This window comes from Protomyctophum parallelum (genome assembly GCF_964188405.1).
Source record: "Protomyctophum parallelum genome assembly, chromosome: 8".
Taxonomy (NCBI): domain Eukaryota; kingdom Metazoa; phylum Chordata; class Actinopteri; order Myctophiformes; family Myctophidae; genus Protomyctophum; species Protomyctophum parallelum.
Genome location: NC_139703.1, coordinates 34,439,277 through 34,459,981, shown reverse-complemented (window position 1 = coordinate 34,459,981; position 20,705 = coordinate 34,439,277). Strand labels below are relative to the sequence as shown.

The window sequence follows — 20,705 nt, the reverse complement described above, 5'->3', positions numbered from 1 at the left end:
ACGATGCCACTGGGAGGGACTCCCTGATTCTCTGCTCTGAAAGCATGCATCCTTGTTATGCTTCTTAAGAACCAGGGCAGATTCATGCACATAGAGAATGTGCGCGTTCACAGAGAGATAGTGCCCCCTGCCTCCAGCAATCCAATATGCAATGCAATTGCTGTTGTTTTCCTGTCCTCAGGCAGACATGGTCTAAAGTTCTAACGATAACATGTTTAAGTATGCATACTGTACACAAGTCGTCCATGTGGTATTGTGTTCTCTGGTTGCATGTCTTTGAAAAAGCTGAGCTCCACATGCTGGTGCTGATGAGGGCACCCTTTGGCCATGTTGACACAGACAAAATACAAACCATCTATGGTTAAACCATTTTGACCTGAGATCAGATTCTAAAAATGTCTTCTACATCGATTTAAAAAATATATCAGACCTACAAGCTCGTAGCGCGCCACTCGGTGGCGTGCTATGAGCTTGTAGATCTGCTATTTTTCAATAGCTAAAGCATAACATAATGCTAACACTAAAAGGGGTTCCCACCCAAAATGGTTTAGGATAAATGGTTTGTGGTTTAATGTTAGGACATGGGTTTGGGCTGTAGGGTAAACCACTTACACCCTTTTACTGTAGACTTAACTTACAACTGTAATTGAAATAATTTGAATGCCTTAACTATGTTTAACATTGAGTATAAATGGTCCTTAAGCAGAGGCTTACGGTCATTTTGAGTCAACCAAAGACAGATCAACCTCGTCGGTATGAGCATACAAACGCCAAGAAGACTGTAATAGCTCTTTCAGCTTCATGGAGTGAAGCTATGCTAAAGCTTTGGGATAGTAGTTTCCCTTACATTTAATGTTTTAAATCAGAAACTAAAGGTAGGGGTATTTGACACAGCACATTGTGCAGTAATTTCGATCTGGAGTAAGTGTTCAGTTCATTTGCAGAGGCCTGTCGCTGAACATGCACAAGGAGGACCGAGTCACCGTGACAACTACACGAAGACTGGTAATGTTAGTGCCTCTTCATTACAGGGAAAAACAAAGAAGGGCTAATTATTTCTTATGGCGAGTCACTTTCAAATGCCAATAACCTCTCCACACAGTCCACAACATGCCTCAGTTGTTCAGTTACACAGGCATTGAATTTGAGAACTCATAATTTACTCCCACGTGTTATTGTCATCTTAGTATCATAACCATGGACAAAAGAGAGAGAACTATAATTTTAAGGTTAGAAGCAGTGGGCTGTATTTTGCGTGTCTTAAGTACAGTACCAGGCCTTATTACTTAACTTAAGACCTGGAGGCGTGGTCAATGCTCTTTGGCCACTCAGAATAGCCAAATGGCATTGATCACGCCTCCAGGTCTTAAGTTAAGTAATAAGACTTGTTACTTAAGACACGCAAAATACAGCCCAGTGTCTTTAATGTTGGTACAAATTAGGCTACACGGTAGTCTATACATGTTCTGACAAGGCTATGGAAAAACCAGAACAGCATTACAGGAATATATTGTGTTGTAATATTCAATATTGTGTTGTAATATTCAATATAAAAGTATTGGGTAGTGAATTAAGTGAAATGTGATGATGTGGGATTACTATGCAAAGATTGAAGGATGCACATCTTACCTCTTCTCGTATTCTCTTCACCGTTTCTCCTTTCTGTGGACAGACACGCAACACAGAGCTCAGACTCACATCACTGACAAGTGCACTACAGTCAATGACACGGCTGTACAACAAATTCAACAATGTGTGCCTCCATTCTGAATTAAGTATCATTACATTTTTGGCATTTAGCTGAAGGCCTTCCTGACATTCTTCTCTGTGTCTCTTTCAAGTGCACTTCAGCGAGCCACTGCAAGGCCCGGCTACTCATTCATTGTGAGCTGCTAACACTGACGCCAGTTGAGACTAACATTTAATACACTTAACGTTGTCCCAGAATGATGGCAGTCATTGTCCACATTGAATTATAAATGTAGTAATTGCCCAAGATTACATAATTGTCCAATATGACGTATGTTTTATTTGTTTTGCTTGCCCTTATTATCTACTGTATATCTTGAAATTGGTTTGTGTTTGCAGGCGTCAGTAGAAAACAGGTGATCTACAAATGACCAATTGTAGAAAAATGTGTCTGTACTGGGCAGCTCCCTTATACAAGACTGTATAACTTTCGTGGGCAACTTTGCATTAATGCCCCTTAAGCTGCGATAGCCTATATACAGGTAATATAACATGGCCATACCAAAGCTATTCCGATGTGAGACATCAGACGTGCCACATAAAACCCACCCCATGATATGTAAACACATGGAAATTGACTGTTTAATGGCTGCTCCTGTCACACAAGCCTGATGTACAGTAGAGTGGCCTTCAGTTCTGCTCTGCTGTCTCAGCATTTTCAATGCATGTTTATTTTAAAGATCGATTGTGTTCTAGGTCAATGCAACTAACATATACTATATAAGTTATTAATCTGTATGATAATTAAAACGCATTTTTCATTTAAAACAAATACAATATTATTGACATTTTCATCATGACATTATCATTCAAATCGTTGTGTTGTGCCAGTTATTTGCGGCCCACTTGCAATATTGTCGCGGCCCACATGGTTGGGAATGGCTTCTGTAGGGAATGTGCAGGTTTTACTGGGTGTTTAGTGGGAAAGGGAGGCCTTGTTAACACACTTAATAAAACAGCAAGAATAGTCAAGTGGGGGATCTTTAATATATCCCTATGGAATTGACTGGCATCTACAGCACATTCTAAGTAGCCAGAGATTGGATTGACACGGCCTAACTAGAAATGTCACACTTCCTTATTATTATTATTATCACATCATATTTCATGGCAGATTTACATTAGAGGTCGTTATATATTGGAGGATTACAGTTGGAACGGGTTAGCACGCCTGTTTTCGAAAATACTTGAAAAAGATGTTCAGGGGTTTTCTAATACATGGTTTAAACACGGTTAGTGATTTATAATGTATATGGTTTAAACATGGAACGTTAATAATATTTAACTGTGAAATGGGAATAAAATCTGAGTAAATAATTTATTAAATGCTGCTGCTAGTACTAGGGCTGTTATGGTTTACATGTATATTATGTTTACACATTGGTTTACATATTGGATTAGGATTACACATTTAATAGTACATTTATAAATCGGTAGCCACTTGTCTTATCCCCATTAAATCCAACCTAAATCAGAAGCTTAGTTAAAAGATTTGTCACATGGATAGATTCAGTATGGCACAGCCATACTGAATCATACACACCCATGCAGGCAAAATAGACTAGATTTGATCCGCAGGGACATTAAATGGAGACTATGGGCTGTATTTTGCGTGTCTTAAGTAGCAGGTCTTATTCCCTAACTTGAGTAAACTAAAGACCTGGAGGCGTGATCAATGCCATTTGGCTATTCTGAGTGGCCAAAGAGCATTGATCACGCCTCCAGGTCTTTAGTTTACTCAAGTTAGGGAATAAGACCTGCCTCAAAAAGGTCAGAGACTGTTTATTGTTTGTTATTTATGTATACAATATACTGTCAGTTTTGAGATGCTGCAGCCATGTGTGTGCAGTTCAGATTGTTGATGTTGTGGAATGTGGAATATGCAGCAGAAAACTGATGAGAGAAAACTGATGAGAGACTGTTGACTATTTTTGTTTTATATCCTGCAATTATTCAGTTTGGCTGATTGGAAACTTCTTATTCCAATGAATTGGATTCAGTTGTAAAAGGCCCGGTTGAAAAGTAATATAAAGTAATATGTAACTATATTACTCTTGATTCCAAGTAATAAGAAATGTAATATTATTACTTTTTCTAAGGAGTAATAAGTAAAGTAAACATATTACTCTCCTAAGTAATATTGCCCAACACTGCTTATACCCCGTGGCCACGTTATAGCTGACTTAACCACACCAGGCCGCTCATACTGTACATTTCCAGGACAGTGATATCAAGACAATGTAATAATAGAATAGAATATATTATTCTCGGCATGCCTAAAACCACAAAAGAAGAAGATAGGGGCAGCAGCTCACCTTGCCGATGATGCTTCCTACTTCCTGTGGAGCGAACACAAACAGGGAGTTACACTATGTAGCGCTCTAATGAGACAGAGACTGACACAGACACAGACAGACTGAATGGAGTTACACTATGTAGCGCTCACATGAGACAGAGACTGACACAGACACAGACAGACTGAATGGAGTTACACTATGTAGCGCTCACATGAGACAGAGACTGACACAGACACAGACAGACTGAATGGAGTTACACTATGTAGCGCTCACATGAGACAGAGACTGACACAGACACAGACAGACTAAATGGAGTTACACTATGTAGCGCTCTAATGAGACAGAGACTGACAAAGACAGACTGAATGGAGTTACACTCTGTAGCCCTCACATGAGACAGAGACTGACACAGACAGACTGAATGGAGTTACACTATGTAGCGCTCACATGAGACAGAGACTGACACAGACACAGACAGACTAAATGGAGTTACACTATGTAGCGCTCTAATGAGACAGAGACTGACACAGACAGACTGAATGGAGTTACACTATGTAGCGCTCACATGAGACAGAGACTGACACAGACACAGACAGACTGGAGTTACACTATGTAGCCCTCACATGAGACAGAGACTGACACAGACAGACTGAATGGAGTTACACTATGTAGCGCTCACATGAGACAGAGACTGACACAGACAGACTGAATGGAGTTACACTATGTAGCGCTCTAATGAGACAGAGACTGACACAGACAGACTGAATGGAGTTACACTATGTAGCGCTCACATGAGACAGAGACTGACACAGACAGACTGAATGGAGTTACACTATGTAGCGCTCACATGAGACAGAGACTGACACAGACAGACTGAATGGAGTTACACTATGTAGCGCTCACATGAGACAGAGACTGACACAGACAGACTGAATGGAGTTACACTATGTAGCGCTCACATGAGACAGAGACTGACACAGACAGACTGAATGGAGTTACACTATGTAGCGCTCACATGAGACAGAGACTGACACAGACACAGACAGACTGAATGGAGTTACACTATGTAGCCCTCACATGAGACAGAGACTGACACAGACACAAACAGAGACAGACTGAATGGAGTTACACTCTGTAGCCCTCACATGAGACAGAGACTGACACAGACACAGACAGAGACAGACTGAATGGAGTTACACTCTGTAGCCCTCACATGAGACAGAGACTGACACAGACAGACTGAATGGAGTTACACTATGTAGCCCTCACATGAGACAGAGACTGACACAGACACAGACAGACTGAATGGAGTTACACTATGTAGCCCTCACATGAGACAGAGACTGACACAGACACTGAATGGAGTTACACTATGTAGCGCTCACATGAGACAGAGACTGACACAGACACAGACAGACTGAATGGAGTTACACTATGTAGCCCTCACATGAGACAGAGACTGACACAGACATGACAGGCATATAGAAAGACCACATGACATTATGTACAGATCCTACACTACAGCCTGATTTCAGCTTGATTGTACGCCAAAAATAGCCGGTTTACAAGCTGATGAATGTTCTAGTTTTGACACTGTTGCATAAATTAGACATAACATGCATACAGTTCTTTCTCCAGTACTGAAGCACTGATAAAGGGGCACGCACGGCCCATCTCTACGAGTCTATGTCAATCTCTCTGTTACCTTGCCGTGCATGAGCAGGCGCAACGTCAGGGTGACTCCCACCCCGCCGTCTCCAAAGTCCTGTTCACAGCTCATGGTGGTGTGGTTGGAGGTGTGGTGATGAGTGGAGGTGTTGTAGGAGGCGTGGTGATGGGTGGAGGTGGTGGCGGTGGTGGTGTGGTGGACAGAGGACTCCGCCACTGGGAGACGCATGAAGGTCCGAGGGCCCCAAGGCGCTGCAGAATGTTCAAGAACACGCCGGAAAACCAGGGAGAACCCCTTGAAGATTCCCCTGCGATGGAAGCCCTCCTTTCAGAGCCCGAGATACAACTCAGGGAGTGAAGGGAAAATGGGGTAAGGGAGGGGATGGGGAGCTGGAGGAGTTCAGTTGGTGGAATCGGTGGAGGGTGTAGACTGGGTGACTGCGTGCTTCAGCTGTTCTCCGGTACTTCTGGGCTGTCTTTGTCGATTCTGTGGAGATAAACAGGAAGAGGGGGAAAGAGAAGAATTGTGTTAATGTTGGGGGAGGGAGAGCCAGTGCCACAGAGACCATTTCCTGCATCCATTTCTTCCACAGAATAGAAAGCCTTGTAAAGGCGAATTTGCTGTAGTGGTTAGAGCCTTTCATGTGGAAGGTTGTGGGTTCGAACCCTGCCTGGTGTCGACGTCAGCAAGGCCATGCTGTCGCAACGGGTTCCTAACGCCAAATCAAATGAGTTCAGATATGAGCCAAGTCTCCTGAAGAGGCGCGTTTGAAGCATGTTCTGGACGGGGTATCTGGATGTAAAAACAAATCCATCCTGAGTGGTTAATGTTAGCAGTATCTGGATTTAGGTTCTTGGTTTGTCGTTGAAAGCAACGATTCCTCAGTGTGTGTACATACAAATAAATAAATAAAGGTCAGTTCTCCAACGTTAACTGCACTGGGAGCTTAACTGGCGCTGTACATTTGATGGAATGAATTGTAGTCGATGAGGACTGGACGAACAAGCGCATGAATAATCATTGTCTTTGAATGATCTTTGTTGATCTGCACCAAGGAACACACCAAGGGACCACAATTGAAATGAGTCTTTAGAGCTTTAGAAACACATTAAAAGCAAAAAACATTAAAAGCAGAAAGGCAAATCCTTCTTATCGTCCTAAAAGTATAACTACTCATGGGTTCAAAAGGGGCACGGGCACTTTGGATGACTAGGCCTAATAGTGAGCCATTTTGTGTCTAGACGGACAGATGTCTGTCTATGGACTTTGCTTTAGGCCTACCTACTTGTAATTAAAAAGTACCAGACGCTATAGGAGTGCTGGTTTGTTCATTGTTGAGCCATGCAACCAGTATACATATTGTTTGAATGGACTGAGTTGTGCTTGCTTTGTCTCTACTTTGATTCTATCTGTCCTTTGTGTGTGCATACAGTATTATTTTACTGCATTAAAATATTTCATTTATTAGCTTCAGTCTAGACTATTCAAAGGAAAAGAGGGCGCTGTTTTTCATTTGTTTTGCCAATGGGTACCCAGATTTGTTTTGCCAATGGCTACCCAGATTTGTCAGTCAGTAAAAGATGTGTTTCTGACAGGGCAGCATGGGAGACTGTTACTGAGAGCCTGTTAACACCTTACAATCTCACAATGACAGCCCATATACAGTACCTCCCTGTATGGACGATGACAGCCCATACCTCCCTATGTGGACGATGACAGTGTGCGTGTGTGCGTGCGTGTTTTCCAGTCAGAAATGGTTGTACTGTATTGTGCAGACAGAGCCAGCTGACTGGGAGTCTGGGTCATTTCAGGAGGATTGGTTAAATTCAACATTCTGAACGTGGTTTCAACAGTATTGCTCTGCCAGCATCAGGGAGTGCATAAAAAAGAAGAAGGAAAGGTCTGGAAATTAACATAATTTTCTCAAGCTACTACGCTAGTCAACAAGTCAGTGCGGTAATTAAAAAATAAAATTGGAATGTCTGTTTGAAAGGCTTAGGGGTCTGAATTAAATAAGCTTTCAGTCAGCAAGTGGCAGTCGGGCATGATCATAGTGAAGTATTTATACTTCACTCAAATTCAGGACAAGCGTGAGAGCAGACTTCAGCTCTCTTTGCATGCTAAAGAGAGGTTTTTGGCTGAGCGCTTGCGAGTGTTGATACTCATGTATCAGAAGTATTTGTGTGTGTGTGTGTGTGCGTGCGTGCGTGAGAGAGTTGTAACTGTATCCTATGTAAAAGCTTTTTTGTGAAATTGTGCATGCGCAGTAGGTCTGCTTACTAATACTCTACCGTGTTCAGTGTTGGTGCTAGTTCCTATTTTGTGTATGTGCTTTTGTGTGTGTGTGTGTGTGTGTGTGTGTGTGTGTGTGTGTGTGTGTGTGTGTGTGTGTGTGTGTGTGTGTGTGTGTGTGTGTGTGTGTGTGTGTGTGTGCTTGTGTGGGGGCGAATGCATGTGCGACGTGTGCATTAGGGTCTGGACAGCAGCTGCACAGACATCTGTCTCTATGCCAACCAGTCTCCTTATATGACAGAGAACGTGGTAGAGACCTGATCGCCATGTCTGAGTAAACACTAATTTACTACAAAACACACATTCTGGTAGTCTGTGTGTGTGTGTGTGTACCTACGTGTGTGTCTGTGGAACACTGTGAGCTATTCACATTTACATGCAGCCGTGTGTGCGTGTGTGTGTGTGTGTATGTGTGTGTGTGTGTGTGTGTGTGTGTGTGTTTCCCACAAACTCTGTCCCAGTCTCATATGATATTTACTGTGTAAAGTAGGTCACAAATCTGATGCAGGCTGTCAGGCACGCAAGATGAACGAACACCTTGCAGTATAGTGCACGCACACACACCATCCATGTTTAGATATGGACAGCCCCCCCCATCCGCACACACACACACACACACGCACACGCACACGCACACGCACACGCACACGCACACGCACACGCACACATGGCTGCATGCAAATGTGAATAGCTACATGCATGCGTTCTCATGCAAACGTATGTAGATCATACTAAAACATAAATATATCATCTGAAGGGGAGAAAAACACTTGGCCAATAAAGTCCTGGAGCAAATATATCTCCCCATCTATCTCTAGATCTCTCTCTGTTCCGTCTCCATTTATCTTCCCCCCCCGCCTGCTTCTTTAGTTCCTCTCCATCTCCATTTCTGTGAAGTGTAAATTCTCGTTTTCATGTTATTTTGATTCGGATGAACTTTGCATATTTGTCGCCCGTGCGTTCTGGCTTTTCAAAGGAGTGCAGTATCAATAAATCAGTAGGAGACATGTACTGTAGTCAAAGACAGGCACACATGCTGTACATTAGAATTAGAAGCCAGATCTTAATATTAATAGATTCAATGCGTCACGTTTCTCTCTCTTTCTCGCTCGCTCGCTCGCTCGCACGCACGCACGCACGCACAGGAAGACTAGGATGGAGACGCTCTGTCCTCCCGGGGGGGCTCCTCACTGGCTGGTGAACCAACTAGTGTATAATAGGCACTATAATGGAAATATGTGGGGAGGAATTAATTGGCAAAAATTGGCCTAGACAATGGCTGCTATAAAAAAAAATCAACAAAGGCTGTTGTATTTAACAAAAATCAACAAAGGCTGTTGTATTTAACATCTCAGTATAATGACTATGTCAAGTCTCCATTTGATGAATAGATGTTGTTCTTCAGTGATTCTGTGTTATTTTGCCTTGGCAACACAAGCGTTTGCTTGTCTTGCCAATAAGGCCTTTTTGAAATTGAACAGAGAGGTGAGGGAGGAAGAGGGATGAGGGGCCGTACTAGAGACGGCGAGGGAAAACATATAGGTCGTAGTAGAGGGCTTTGACTGGCTGTTCTTCCATGTTTGAAATGAACGTGCAACAAATATTATAATAACAACAATAATTATAAATAATAACATTATATTAGCTAAATACTTTGTTACAAAACTAACACATTATGTGGATATCAGGATACACATAGGATCCATCAAATCATGCAGCATGTATAGCAGTGAATGATTATTTTATATTCATTCTGGTGTAGTTATTTTACGCCTTATTGGTCTCGAAGTGGTTATTAAAATATTTGTAATGTGCTCCGTGGAAGGCTGAGGCCTAGACACGTAAGTGTTCTCAGTAAATGAGAATGTGTATCTGAGCCAGTCTTGCATCCTTTACTTCGGAGTGCCGCCTTTTCCACTTTATTTGATTGAAGTTATATTTATAGCAGAGCACCCACTGACTAAACTAAAGGAAGCGCCCCTGCTTTTCTTCATCGTTCATTTCTTTATATATGTGTGTGTGTGGCAGTTGTTGTGTTCAGTGGTGTGTACATGTACCAGTAGTGTGTACATGTACCAGTAGTGTGTACATGTACCAGGGGTGTGTACATGTACCAGGGGTGTGTACATGTACCAGTAGTGTGTACATGTACCAGTAGTGTGTACATGTAACAGGGGTGTGTACATGTACCAGGGGTGTGTACATGTACCAGTAGTGTGTACATGTACCAGTAGTGTGTACATGTACCAGTAGTGTGTACATGTACCAGTAGTGTGTACATGTACCAGGGGTGTGTACATGTACCAGGGGTGTGTACATGTACCAGGGGTGTGTACATGTACCAGTAGTGTGTACATGTACCAGTAGTGTGTACATGTACCAGGGGTGTGTACATGTACCAGGGGTGTGTACATGTACCAGTAGTGTGTACATGTACCAGGGGTGTGTACATGTACCAGGGGTGTGTACATGTACCAGTAGTGTGTACATGTACCAGTAGTGTGTACATGCACCAGGGGTGTGTACATGTACCAGTAGTGTGTACATGTACCAGTAGTGTGTACATGTACCAGGGGTGTGTACATGTACCAGGGGTGTGTACATGTACCAGGTGTGTGTACATGTAGCAGTGGTGTGTACATGTACCAGGGGTGTGTACATGTACAGTACCAGTGGTACCAGTGGTGAAGTACTCAAATGTTTTACTTACAGTATAAATTGCAATGTAGAAATACACTGTTACAAGTAAAAGTACTGTGTGTGTGTGTGTGTGTGTGTGTGTGTTGGTCTGTGTCGCTATTATGCTCACTTTTCATCTGAGTGTCCTTCAGCACCAACAATGGATTCCCTGATATGGTTCAGAGAACTGTGTGTGTGTGTGTGGTGTGTGTGTGTGTGTGTGTGTGTGTGTGTGTGTGTGTGCGCGTGTGTGTGCGTGTGCGTGCGTGTGTCTTGCAGGAATCAGAAATATGAATTATTGAAACACTTTCAGATGCTTTAGCATGGGGTTAAAAACTGGGCCCAGCCCCCTCTCTCGCTCTCTCTCTCTCTCACACACACACACACACACACACCACCCCCCCCCCCCCCCCCCCCCCCCCCCCCCCCCCCCCCCACACACACACACACACACACACACACACACACACACACACACACACACACACACACACACACACACACTAGAGTGCTGAGCTCATGCATGGCTGATTCATTGGCCATTCCCTTGGGTCTGTCTCCACAAGGACAGCCCTGTGGAGACATTACACTGCTTGCATTTACAGTGTGTGTGTGTGTGTGTGTGTGTGTGTGTGTGTGTGTGTGTGTGTGTGCGTGCGTGCGTGCGTGTGTGTTTATGTCTGTGTGTATAGTGTATAGTAGGATACATCTTCACAGTCGACGGAAAACATTTATGTCCAAATTCGTTCCTTTTGAATTATAATTTAATTACATTTAAATATTGAAAACAGCCGATGTCACAACGGCTATTTCCACTACTTTTGTGCTCATATGATGAAGTAGGGCACTAATTTACAAAATAACGAACATAAGCCATTAACCTTGGACTGCCAGCCTAATAGCAGCTTTTCAGTGACTTCTGCCAGCTCTATTCATATTTTTAATTCATAATTTTAATGCCAATAGAAAATTCTGTGACATACACAATATATCTCAATTTAACACGGCAATCCTATAGTATTAGACACCCAGTCTTGATGGTGGCGGTAACTTCACCATTATGCCGATTTTGACCAAATTGAGCGAATCTGGCGATGTCACTTCCGGTTTAAGGACAATAACATCCGCTACTTTTTATGCCCTGTGCGACACAGTCAGATGTCCGGGATGCTAAGCTAACATCGTATATTTTAAGTCAAATTAAGCTCTAATCAAGCCCCAAATATCGCATTTTACGCAGCGATGCACATAAAGACCACGCGCGTGCGTGATCGACCGTGCACGCGAGGATTTCGGCCGGTTTTAGGTAGATTACGCCCAAACTAGCCAAAGGTTGCTACATTATGCCACCCCCGATTATAGGGAATAAAACAAACCTGTCAATTCCGTCAACGGAAGGTTTGGATTTATTGATTCAATCCATCAATTCCGTCAAGTGTCGTTCAAGGGTTAACCCATTACAACCAGTAAAGTGTTGTTTTGGCTATTCAGAAATAGCAGATATACAGGTTCATAGTGTGTCACCTACAGATCATGAAAAAGTTTGAGAACCACTGATATACATAGCAACATACGTTATTTCTTTCAGATACAGTAGCTGTTATTTAGAAGGAATTTACAGGTCTTAAGGGGCTTAATACTCTTATGTATTAATTAATTAATTAATACTCCTACACACACAATGTGTGTGTAGGAACCCCCCCCCCCCCCCCCCCCCCCACCACGATGGAGACAGCAGACTGATGTTCCGGGACAGAGATGGATAAAACACAGAGAGAGAGAGAGAGAGAGAGAGATAGAGATAGAGATAGAGATAGAGATAGAGAGAGAGAGAGAGAGAGAGAGAGAGAGAGAGAGAGGGAGATGTCAAACACAGAAGAGAAAGAAACAACAGAAAGATTAAACAGACGCAGTTGGAATACATTTCACGGCCGCACGGTATAAATCATTGTGGTAGATTTGATTACCAGCTGCACTGATTGATTTTAGCCAGCAACAACTCATTCCTAAAAAAAACAACGTATTGGATTAAAACGGCAGACGGCTGATTTAAATCATGTCACTGGCTAACGGTCAGCGGCGATGTCAAGGACAGAACGCCTGGAACATGAAATAGGCGGGCGGGAGCGGGGGGGGGGGGGGGGGGCGCCATGTTGTTCTAGCATGATTGGCCTGTTTGTGTGTGTTGTTGTCCATAATGGGTTTAGTCTGAGGCAGTGGTATGACATGGTGATGTCATGGCATGGAATGAAGGGAGAGAGAGGGGAGCGGAGAGAGAGAGAGAGAGAGAGAGAGAGAGAGAGAGAGAGAGAGAGAGAGAGGGTGGGGGGGGGGGGAGAGAGAGGCGCGAGTGGAGGGAGAGAGACAGAGACAGAGAGAGAGAGAGAGAGAGAGAGAGAGAGAGAGAGAGAGAGAGAGAGAGAGAGAGAGAGAGTGGGGGGAAGAGAGAGGCGCGAGTGGAGGGAGAGAGACAGAGAGAGAGAGAGAGAGAGAGAGAGAGAGAGAGAGTGGGGGGGAAGAGAGAGGCGCGAGTGGAGGGAGAGAGACAGAGAGAGAGGGTTAAGAAGGGACAAAGTAAGGGAAAGATTGAAGCTGTGTGAAAGGGTACATGCGTGCGTGTCTGTGTGGTATTATCCTTTGGGTATTCATGAGTTTCAAATGTAGTCCTTCTCCTGCCATGTTGGGGACCAAACAGGTGTTGAAAACAAATTAATGATATAGTTCTACGCCAATCAGACTGTTGGTCCCCAACATGGCAGGTATAGGACTACATTTGAATATATCAATGAGAATATCACCCCTATAAACTATACGACACGTGTTTTGGTCAATTCCGATCACCTAGCAGTAGTAGTGCTCTTGAGTCTGGCAAGACAGAAAAGAAGGGTTTTTGGAAATTAAATGTGAACTGTCTAAAGAATAATGATGTGCTTACAGAACTAAAGAAGGAAGTGGGAATTGCCAAGAGCTTAAATGTTTTAACTAAATCATAATGTTGATTTATGGTAAATTATTAAAGATAGACTACATTTGAAACGCATGAATAGTGTGGGGGCATTTTGGCACACACACACACACACACACACACACACACACACACACACACACACACACTAGAGTGCTGAGCTCATGCATGGCTGAAACTATACCACATTTGAAACGCATGAATAGTGTGGGGGCATTTTGGGGCATGTAGGCCTATATGTGTTGGTGTGTTTTTGTGCGTGTGTGTGTGTGTGCGTGTGCGTGTGCTCGTGCGCGTGTGCGTGTGTGTGTGTGTGTGGCCCCACTAGCAGCAGGGCTCCAGGCATGCTACTGTACGTGTCACATGTGGGTCAGTCTGTTCACCACAATCACTGGAGGCTGAACTGACCCCATGGCTTCTCCTCTAGCGCCACCCTCAGGCCAAAATGTCAAGACAGCTCAACTCTAATAGTGTAGGATGAACCATGCTGACAATGAATGATGACCCCTGTGTGTGTGTGTGTGTGTGTGTGTGTGTGTGTGTGTGTGTGTGTGTGTGTGTGTGTGTGTGTGTGTGTGTGTGTGTGTGTGTGTGTGTGTGTGCGTGCGTGTGCGTGCAAGTACGTCGTCTCATGTGTCATATGAGTGAGTGTGACAAAGCCTCTATTTTAAGACAATAGTTAAGGAGAAGTAGAGATAAAGAGAGACCGGTAAAAACTGGGAGAGGGAGAGAGAGAGAGAGAGAGAGAGAGAGAGAGAGAGAGAGAGAGAGAGAGAGAGAGAGAGAGAGAGAGAGAGAGTGTGAAGAGATAAGTGCAAGATAGAGAGAGAGAGAGAGAGAGAGAGAGAGAGAGAGAGAGAGAGAGAGAGAGAGAGAGAGAGAGAGAGAGAGAGAGAGAGAGAAGTGAGATAACAGAAAAACAGAGAGGGAGTGAGGTAGACAGACAGAGGAAACAAAAAAGAACCAACCAGAGTAGAGCTCCAGAAGCAATACGCACGCACGCACGCATGCACGCACGCCATAGATAAGATTGATTTGATATACATACTGTAAGACATGCAGAGGCAAAGTAATGCACGATGACACACACAAAAAGCATGAGAGAGAGAGAGAGAGAGAGAGAGAGAGAGAGAGAGAGAGACTCAGCTGCCCCGTCACTAAACACTGTAATTTGGTGGACAGACTAATGCTAGGGTGCTTCTACTAACACTATAATAGAAGGCATGCAGGGGCAGGATGCTAACGCTAAAAGGGGGCTTTGCATGGTGCAGCAAGAGACCAGCATGGCAACACAGAGACCTAAAATAGCCCCTAATGCCTGCATACATGTATGTGGCATACAGAGATAGTCCTCCATAATGCAACACAATGTTTCGGTATGCGACTCATATCATATGCAAGGAAACATGTGACATTAATATGGATAAGAAAGCAGCACCAGCCAATGCTGACGTACCATATATAGGATACTGCTACTGTGCTCACTGCTCAGCTCATTATGATTAGTAGCTTGAGGGACTTATGCCAGTGGTTCTCAAACATTTACAAATTACACATTGATATTTGGTCACAAAAGAGCTTGTGCCAGGGACCCACATAAAAAAATGTGACAAATATGTTAACAATTTATCAAGATTTTCCCAAACTTAGCAGATCTACTATAACTCACAACACGCCACATCTGCTATTTTCACTATTTTTATTCCAAAATAATACTGATATGGAATGGTTTTGGACAAATGTAATATGAGGTTTTCACCTTACAGCGATGCTATGTGTACAGTACAGGAAGCCTCTCTGAATGACTTCCCAGTTTCCCACAATGCATTGTGATTCATACGAGTTCCCATAATGCTCTGTGATTCATGAGGTAGTAAATGCACTTTGAGTGTAGGTCAGGTGGGGTCGCACCTGCAATCCTTTGTCAAGTGGGATATTTACATACAGCATGTGCAATTTAAATGGTGCATGGTGCTGGCAAATTAAATGTGTGCGTGTGTGTGTGTGTGTGTGTGTGTGTGTGTGTGTGTGTGTGTGTGTGTGTGTGTGTGTGTGTGTGTGTGTGTGTGTGTGTGTGTGTGTGTGTGTGTGTGTGTGTGTGTGAGAGATTGTGTGTGCGTGTGTGCGTAAGTGAGTGAGTGAGAGGGAGAGAGGTGAGAGAGGCAAACTGAGTTGATTGTTTGTGTTGTTGTGCACGTGTCCAAAACTGTCAATGTGTGTCCAACGTGTCCGTGCATGTGTGTGTGTGTGTGTGTAGGGGTGGCAGTGTGTGGGACAGGTAAATGACAGCAGTGACCTTGTCCTGTGTAGACCTTTCTGACCAAGCTGATTTATATCATCATGCCGCCCGCACGCACACTACAGTGTGTGCACGCGCATAGTGTTTAGTGTTCACTGTACACACATAGGGCCTGATTCTTCAAAAATGAAATGTGCCAGAGTGTAACGGTGGCGGAAACATATATCGTATTTATCCGTCCGATCAAGCTACGTTGAGATGACGTGTTATTCAGAGAGTGGTGTGTAACACAGGTGCGCTGGCGTATCGCAGGTGTATGTCATACTGAATTCAGCTGGTGCAAAGTGATCGGAAAAGCACCCGACAACCTCATCTGCATTGATCCACGCCCCATATCGCACCATAAAAGGCTTCAAGCATGACTCAGCAAACAGCAGTTTGTCTGAGATCCGTCCGTCAAAAAAAGAAAAAAGGCTTTGCAGACATAGCGGCTTCACAAATTAGGCCTAAAATAAAAATGATTGCTGGAAAGAAATCACAGCCGCGGTCACTGCTATGAATATAGCCCGCACTCTATTAATTTAATAATTCTACACATGTAGGAGCGGGACAGGCTTTTATGTTATGTCGTTTTTGCACCATTGTATTACCACTGTAGGCTACTATATATGTACAAACTGACATCAATCCATCAAAGGACACCAAAGGAAATTAAAATATTTCCAAGCTTACAACGGTGCGTGCTCCGCTGAAGCAATATAATTATAATTTATTTAATTAAGTTCGGGACCAAGGCGGGTGCTCAGTGCTCACTCACACCTTTGCAGAGGTAAAACATATCCGATATTTAAAATATCGGATGTATGTCAAATTGTCAATGCAAAAGTCGTCTTTTGAGAGAGAGCTAGAGAGAGAGAGAGAGAGAGAGAGAGGGAGGGGGGCATGGGCCCTCGACACTGGTTTGCGCGACAAAGAACAGTAGCCTATACATTCATAAGTGAATAATTATAGGCCTACCTCGTAGGCCTGGGATCCTCTTGTCTGAAGAAATTATAATCCAGTGTTTATCCAGTTTATCCAGTGAGTTAAACTATTCTGTGTGTGGCATCCATGTGATTAATATCAATATACATTATTATAAATTCTGTCTGTCTGTCCGTCATGTTTGTGAACAAGCGCGAGTGGAGGTGAGCTGGCTTAAAAATATGATATGACTGCCCCCCCCCAGACGCAGAGAAGGTTCAAACAACCCACCTTGACTCAAAAACATCAGAGTAAGGCCAAGTGTGGACAAGGAAGGATGTATCCACACCACACAGACTTTGACTTATAGTCTGGTGAGACGTATAGAGGACCTTAGGCAGGAAGCAAACCACAGTCCTAGAGACGTCTTAGTGCCTGCAATCCCCCAAGAACACACAAGGCAGGTATATCTCTGGCATAAGAGAAAGGACAATAGCTGGAAGCCTGGATGAGAGGGGCAGTGATTTGGCCAATCACTGCTGACCCGCCAACTGGAGAGTGTCGTGGTTAAGGGTCGAAACTAAAGTGTTTCGAAGGTTGGGGACCACCTGACCTCTCTTCCAGGACAAGGCTTTATCCATTATAGATGGATTATAATCGCATCTTTGATGTATTTATCAACCAACCACTTGAACCCTGCAGCATCCATATTCCCAGGCAACATTCACCAAAAATAGACGCTCTACATTAAAGCTCACAAAACATTATTTAAATAGACGCTCTACAAGCTCACAGCACATTATTTAAATAGACGCTCTACAAGCTCACAACACATTATTAAAATAGACGCTCTACAAGCTCACAACACATTATTTAAATAGACACACTACAAGCTCACAACACATTATTTTTGGTGAAGAAACTTGGTGTACTGTAGGCTGAAAAAGAATGTGCCAAGTACAGTGCAACAGTTTCAGAAAGTTTAGAGGGTCTATGTGGTTGAACTGAAATTATATTGATACATTCCAAATATTAATTAAGTATTCTGAGATGAGGCACCCCTGGACTTGCGTCACGGCACCCACTTTGAGAAGAGCTCTGCTGCCAGTGGGGCTAAACGCACGCGCGCACGCACGCACGCACACACACACGCACACGCACACACGCGCACACACGCACACACACACACACACACACACACACACACACACACACACACACACACACACACACACACACACACACACACACACACACACACACACACACACACACACACACACACACACACACGAACACACACACACACACACACACACACACACACACACACACACACACACACACACACACACACACACAGGCAGCAATGAGGAAGGAAATAGGAAAGCATGGTTAATCAAAACAGAAAGAAAAAGTTCAAAGGAAAGATTAAAGCAAAAAGGGACAATCTCCCTCAGGCTGGCTAATGTTGTATAAAAACCTCATATCTAAGACTTCTCATTCCTTGAATTAGTACTTAGCATATTCCTGGATTAGCTCCACACACACCAACTAGAGAAGGGAGCTGATTGGAGCACAGGTCTTCACCAGGCTGGGTCACTCAGGGCCGTGTCAGCCATGCAGGTTGCATGTTGTGGGAGGGAAATGGTGTTTGAATGACAGATGGTGCAACTGAAACCTAAAGGAATTCCGGATTAATGATTTAACTGATGATGTTATATCCAATAACGGGTGGTAGAGGCAAAGAAAAATGAATCAACCTTCAGAGGGGTTCGCACAGCAGCTCATCGCATGCGCGCTGGGTGGCTCGTTCACCTCGTTACAGAAGCCCCGTTGACACAAAACACGTCTGCACGTCTTTGGTCATTATGAAAGACAAATGCGTAGACAATATATATTTTTTTTTTCAAGCAATCAATATCAGAGATGTAGCCTAAGACCCAGCGTGCCCAGTGGGAGCTGTGCTGCACTCTGGTTGTTGTCATGTCATATTTCACGTGTTTTAAAGGGATTGTGACATTAAAAAAAAGGTTTTGGAATTGTTCTTGTTTTCTAATCTCAATTGCACCCAAAAAATATGAACTTTTAACATTCAGTAGATTTTCTGTGATCTGGGGTTTTCTGGCTCAAACAGGTGCTCTGATTTGCCGGCAGTAAGTGACATCACTTACTGCAAATCCCATATATGTGACCAGTGCCAACAAAACATGCCTCATGTCGCCTTTTCCATTTTTCAGATTTTTACAGATTATTAAAGTACAGAATGTAAGCTTTCATATGATGTATCATTCAATGAAATTGGACAATAATTGAAGGAGATATAACCATTTTAAAATGACTGGGGCCTTTCACCCAAAGCTGAGAAAAGCCCTTTTCAATATTCACAACATTTTATCACCTTAGAGCTGGACAGAAGTGGGTGTGACAATGGGAGGGACAAGAGACAATAGGACGTTTTAGCTGTCAACAGTGCAACACTAGAAACACTGACATGTTTAAGCCAGTAGAACAAACAATGCAATTTGTAAGGTGCCCCAATAAACCCTTTTGAAAGTACTAAGTATTAAATACTAAGTATAAGTATTCAAGTATTAAATATTAAGTTAAGTGTTCAATTTAACTTATACACTACCTGGTTGTAAATAGCTGCAGTACACCATTTTATGCAGGTCTACTTTAAGCAATCAAAGTCAGACAATTGACCCAGTATTTTAAATAAATAAAATCGACGCATCAGGCTATGATGTTGTGCGCTTGTAGATTTGCTATTTTAATAAACAGATCTGTCCACATGCAGTCACAATACCTGGTTTCATTTATAGTAATTCCTGTGCATTCGATGGGTGGATTCATACTACATCGGGTGTCTATTTAGTGTGCAAGGCTTACATCCGGTCTAAAGCCCACCCACTGTATGCCCTGATTTATATACACAATACATACACGATCCGTATCCTCCCCTCACCGGATGTTGAATTAACAGTACTAACGGCCGTATTTGAAAAGACGTAGCTCTTTGCTGGGTGCGCGAGGAAAAAAATTAAGCGATTTACTTTTCAATTGATACCGTTTCTTAGAGACGGCCTACACAAACGTTCTATATACCAAATGAAAGCCTGCATTTCATAGTTTACATAGTATATAACCTTTTTTTAAATGAGCAAGAAATGAGCGAGTTGTGATTAAAAGAAAAGACGTGTGATCTCTTTGCTCTTTAACACACAGACGGCTAGCTAACTAGGCTAGCTAGCTTCTAGCCTGTTGTTTGTTGGTTAAAGACTCCAAGCTGGGAAGTGTATTTCAGCGAGTAGCTATACGTGGTTTTGTTTATTTTCTGTAAAGTCTAACCCAAATGCCCAGAATACTTCTGTGTTTACAAACACAAGCACGCTAATGGGCGGTGATCAGAGCGTGAAACCTGAGGACAAAGAGATTCCAGACCAATCGTAACCAACATGCAAATCTCGGAACTGCGCTCTTCTGCCTCCAGAAACTTGTTAAAAAACAAGCCCACTTTGACGTATAAATGTATACATTTCATTTGCCCAAATGAACAATCTGTTTGAATGAAAACCTTCTTCAACATTCAAACTGTATTAATATGAAAAAAAAAGAAAATCACATTTAAAAAAAAAACGAGTTTATTTATTGATTTAAGGCATGTTCATTCTGGCGACATGAGGCACATTCTGCTGGCCTGGGTCACATTATGTCAATGGGATTTGCCAGCAGATGTCACTGTTTCACTGTGTTGCCTGTTTTCATTGTAGCTCAAAAGGCCCAAAAAACCCCAAAGAAAACTTCAGACCACAGAAAATCCACTGAATGTTCAAAGTTCTTTGGGTGTAA

General features: G+C 43.1%; 1 protein-coding gene across 3 annotated transcripts in view; it reads right to left on the bottom strand.

Moving 5' to 3' along the window:
• Positions 1-20,705, bottom strand: part of pcbp4 (poly(rC) binding protein 4) — a 150,909-nt gene that overhangs the window by 58,774 nt on the left and 71,430 nt on the right. For all 3 annotated transcript variants that reach the window (XM_083771702.1, XM_083771704.1, XM_083771703.1), the window contains exons 2-4: positions 5,752-6,201; positions 4,065-4,088; positions 1,630-1,662 (exon numbers count right to left, since the gene is read on the bottom strand). In XM_083771702.1, coding sequence (XP_083627828.1) covers positions 1,630-1,662; positions 4,065-4,088; positions 5,752-5,943 — 249 coding nt within the window. In that variant the 5' untranslated portion in view covers positions 5,944-6,201. The remainder of the gene's footprint in view (positions 1-1,629; positions 1,663-4,064; positions 4,089-5,751; positions 6,202-20,705) is intronic.